At 41.4% G+C, this 3,170-nt stretch overlaps 1 protein-coding gene across 1 annotated transcript; it reads right to left on the bottom strand.

Annotated features, from left to right (window-relative positions):
• Window positions 1-233: 233 nt before the first annotated feature.
• On the bottom strand, window positions 234-2,501 carry LOC133745554 (probable pectate lyase 18). Its single transcript, XM_062173640.1, has 4 exons — window positions 2,328-2,501; window positions 1,453-2,202; window positions 941-1,079; window positions 234-819 (listed from the first exon to the last, which is right to left on the bottom strand). Exons 1-4 carry the CDS (start codon window positions 2,450-2,452, stop codon window positions 598-600), a joined length of 1,236 nt encoding a protein of 411 aa, XP_062029624.1. The 5' UTR covers window positions 2,453-2,501; the 3' UTR covers window positions 234-597.
• Between the last annotated feature and the right edge of the window lie 669 nt (window positions 2,502-3,170).

Raw genomic sequence — 3,170 nt, 5'->3', positions numbered from 1 at the left:
CGGTCATCATATGCGATGGTCAAAAATGTTGGGAGACTTGCTTGTCTTTATAGAAAATTTTAGTATTAATTGGATTCTGTTTCTGCTTCTTTTGTCTTTTGGGTCTAAACTGCTTCTTTTGTCTTTTGGGTCTAAACGTCTCTAAGAAGACAAGAACACATACAAAGATGGACATAGATTACCATATGAATTGGGTAGAGAAAGAGAGAGAGAGAGAGAGAGAGAGAGAGAGAGAGACAGAGAGCTCAATAATATTATAAAGTGGACTGATAATTTAGTATAATCAACACTTCTGCACTTGTATTCTAATAGGTCATCGAGATTCTCTAACAGAATCCCTAATATTTGCCTTAAGAATAACAGGCCGAGGTCGTACTTGAAAGTAGAAAATAGTAGGTAAAAAAGAGAGAAAAAATTGGAGGGAAGAAAAAGGCAAAGAAAATCCTAATGGAGATTTGAGTCATTGACCCATTGGTGTTTTTAGGTTTTTACTTGCCTCGTTTTGCACTTCCCTCTACCTAACTTTTTTCCTCCTAAATATATTTGTAATTGAGCAATGATCCACTTTAGGATTGTCCCTCCAATTGGTTACAACCTTTAGCAACGAGAACCCTTTCGGCAATTGAGTGCACCAGAAGTTGTGGTGATTGAAGCCACAAGAGAAGATGGCCTTGCTCCCAAGCTTGAAGCTTTTGCATAGCTTGAAGAAGCTCCGGCACCAGAGGCCGTGAAAAATGCACCATTTACCAACATGTCACCCTCTGACCTCCAGTTCCAATTCTTCCACTCACTTTCAGGTGCATCCTCATGTTTTGTCACCTGCACAACAGTCCGACATGTTACATTGTTAGAATATATGGTCTAATAGGAGCTAAATCATATTTGCACAAAATTTACCCTAAACCGTAAGATCTACAGGCATAGTAGATGGGTTTTTTACCTCTTTGCTGAACCTTATATCTGGTGCAGTAAACCTATTCCCCTGGCTATTGATAGTAGGGTTTGCACTACCTCCAATGGCGTACATCTCCCAATGGGTGTAGTCATTGTTCACCACATGGAAATATCCATGCCTACATCTGAAAAAGTGACGAAAAAAAACAAAGCATAAGAACCACGGCCCACCTATCAAATCACTATTAATTAAGCAAATTAACCTACTTAATTCTTCGATAAACACCCAATTAACTAAAAAATTATACTTTAACTAAAAAATTATACTATACTCAATAGAATGACATACGAATGGGTTGAAATTCGGTTTGTATGTCATACTAACAAGTATCGATAACTAACCTTTCCAAAAAGCCTGTACGTGATGTTCTCTAGTGCATTATTAAAATTCCGATATGTGAATGATTCGATTAGCTAAATGTGTATGATACACTTAACTAATCTAACGGTTCACAATTCAAGAATTTCAAACATTTCGGAGCAGTATAAAAACTTTACCTTGGCATCCTTTGAACAAGACCTTCTCCAAAGTGGTTGAAGGCAATAGTGACCTGCATGTTCTTGTCCTGGGTATAGGTATCACTGTGTCCCAGCAACATGACCTTATCATGGTGCGTCATGTAATTGTTCGAAATCGTTATCGCAGTGGACCCATGAATTGCGTCGACCAGCCCGTCGGCGCAGTTCGACAGGGAGCAATGGTCCACCCAAACATGGCTCCCACCGAAGATGGACACACCATCACCGTCCGATATGGTTCTCCACCCGAAGTGATTTGGGGAGTCACGCACCATAGCATTCCCTCCCTGCTTGCAATCGTGTATGTTGAGTCCATGTATGATAATGTTGGTCACGTACTGGATGGTAATGCATGGCCCGCCGGAGATGTGCACGCTGGCTCCTCGGCCGTCGAGGGTCTTGAACGAGTTCATGATCAGCTCCTCCTTGAGCTTGATCGACATGTCGCGCTCGAAAATGATCCACAAGGGCTCGTCCTGGATGACGGCATGTCGTAGAGTCCCTGGCTTGGGGTTCACGGGGTCGTCGTCCCCTGAGTCAGTGACCACGTAAATCCTCCCGTCCCTCCCGCCAATGGCGTTTTTGCCGAACCCAATTGCGCAGTCGGCGAGCCTCTGGCGGTTCTTCTCCCAATTCGGGTCGCACCGCCAGCAGTCGTCGATCGGGTTTCCGGACCCACATGACAAATAGCCCAACTTCCTCCGGGTAGCTGAGGCATTATAGATGCTCCTGCAACAAGAAAAGGTAACACATTATTAATACAGTTCGCTAGAAACCAAACCAAACGGTGGCCGAATGTGTAACATTAGTACCACACAAAATAAATACAGGTGGAGCCATTGGCTAGTTCTTACCTTTGTACTTGCTGTACAACGAGTTCAGGATCTTGAACTGGTGCAGAGGAAACAATGAGGGCTAGGGTGAGGAGAGAGAAGAGGAAGACGAGGAGAGAGAGAGAGGGGCCTGAAGGCATTGCCATTTTTGTTTGTCGAGTGGAGAATGGGGAGGAGGAGTGAGTGAGGAGAAATGAATGGAGGGAGGGGGTGTATATAAAGAGAATTAAAAACAGAGGCAGGGCTAATTAGCATGATTAAACTAAACATGTAGGCCCGACCTGGTACGTGATTTCAGGGTTTTACAGAGGGGGTTGTGATTGGGTAGTTTTGGCCGTTAAGCATGCCATGAATGATGGTGGTAGAAAAACCACAAAACAGAACTACCTTTACCTTTGCTCTTTTGTTTTCTACTCGAGCATCATTGCTACATATAGTCACTGTAACATACGTAATTAAGTACTGCAATTCAATGGGAAAGTGACGTATTCTTGCTTTTTCCCAATTTTATTTGTATCATGGTATATAGTTTTTGTTTATGCCTCAGTTTGGTTTACAAATTAGAGGTTCAATTCTCTAAACAAATATTGTAGACCGACAATTCATATGCAAGTACTGCAATTCAATTGAGAAGTGATGTATTATTGCTTTTCTCAGTTATCATGTTAGTTGTAGGAATCTCATTTGTTTTATGAATTAGAAGTTTGTAAACAAATACTGTAAACAGACAATTCATGTAAGTTTATACAATATAAAGAAAAATGATACTTATTATTAAAAAATATGAATGCCTTGCTAAAAAGGGAAAATCAATCAAAACTCGAACTTTATCTATTGCTTGCAAGACCCTCTTGTGTGAATTGA

Source organism: Rosa rugosa, chromosome 4 (assembly GCF_958449725.1).
Source record: "Rosa rugosa chromosome 4, drRosRugo1.1, whole genome shotgun sequence".
Taxonomy (NCBI): Eukaryota; Viridiplantae; Streptophyta; class Magnoliopsida; order Rosales; family Rosaceae; genus Rosa; species Rosa rugosa.
The sequence above is the reverse complement of the archived record's forward strand: the minus strand, read 5'-3'. Positions and strand labels throughout refer to the sequence as shown.

What these genes read in the sequence shown, in the direction of transcription:
- LOC133745554 (XM_062173640.1), bottom strand. Translation starts at nt 2,452, where the DNA reads ATGGCAATGCCTTCAGGCCCCTCTCTCTCTCTCCTCGTCTTCCTCTTC. An exon ending in GTTGTACAGCAAGTACAAAG is followed by an intron (nt 2,203 to 2,327) that starts GTAAGAACTAGC and finishes TTCTTGTTGCAG; the next exon opens with GAGCATCTATAATGCCTCAG. An exon ending in CTTGTTCAAAGGATGCCAAG is followed by an intron (nt 1,080 to 1,452) that starts GTAAAGTTTTTA and finishes TCACTTTTTCAG; the next exon opens with ATGTAGGCATGGATATTTCC.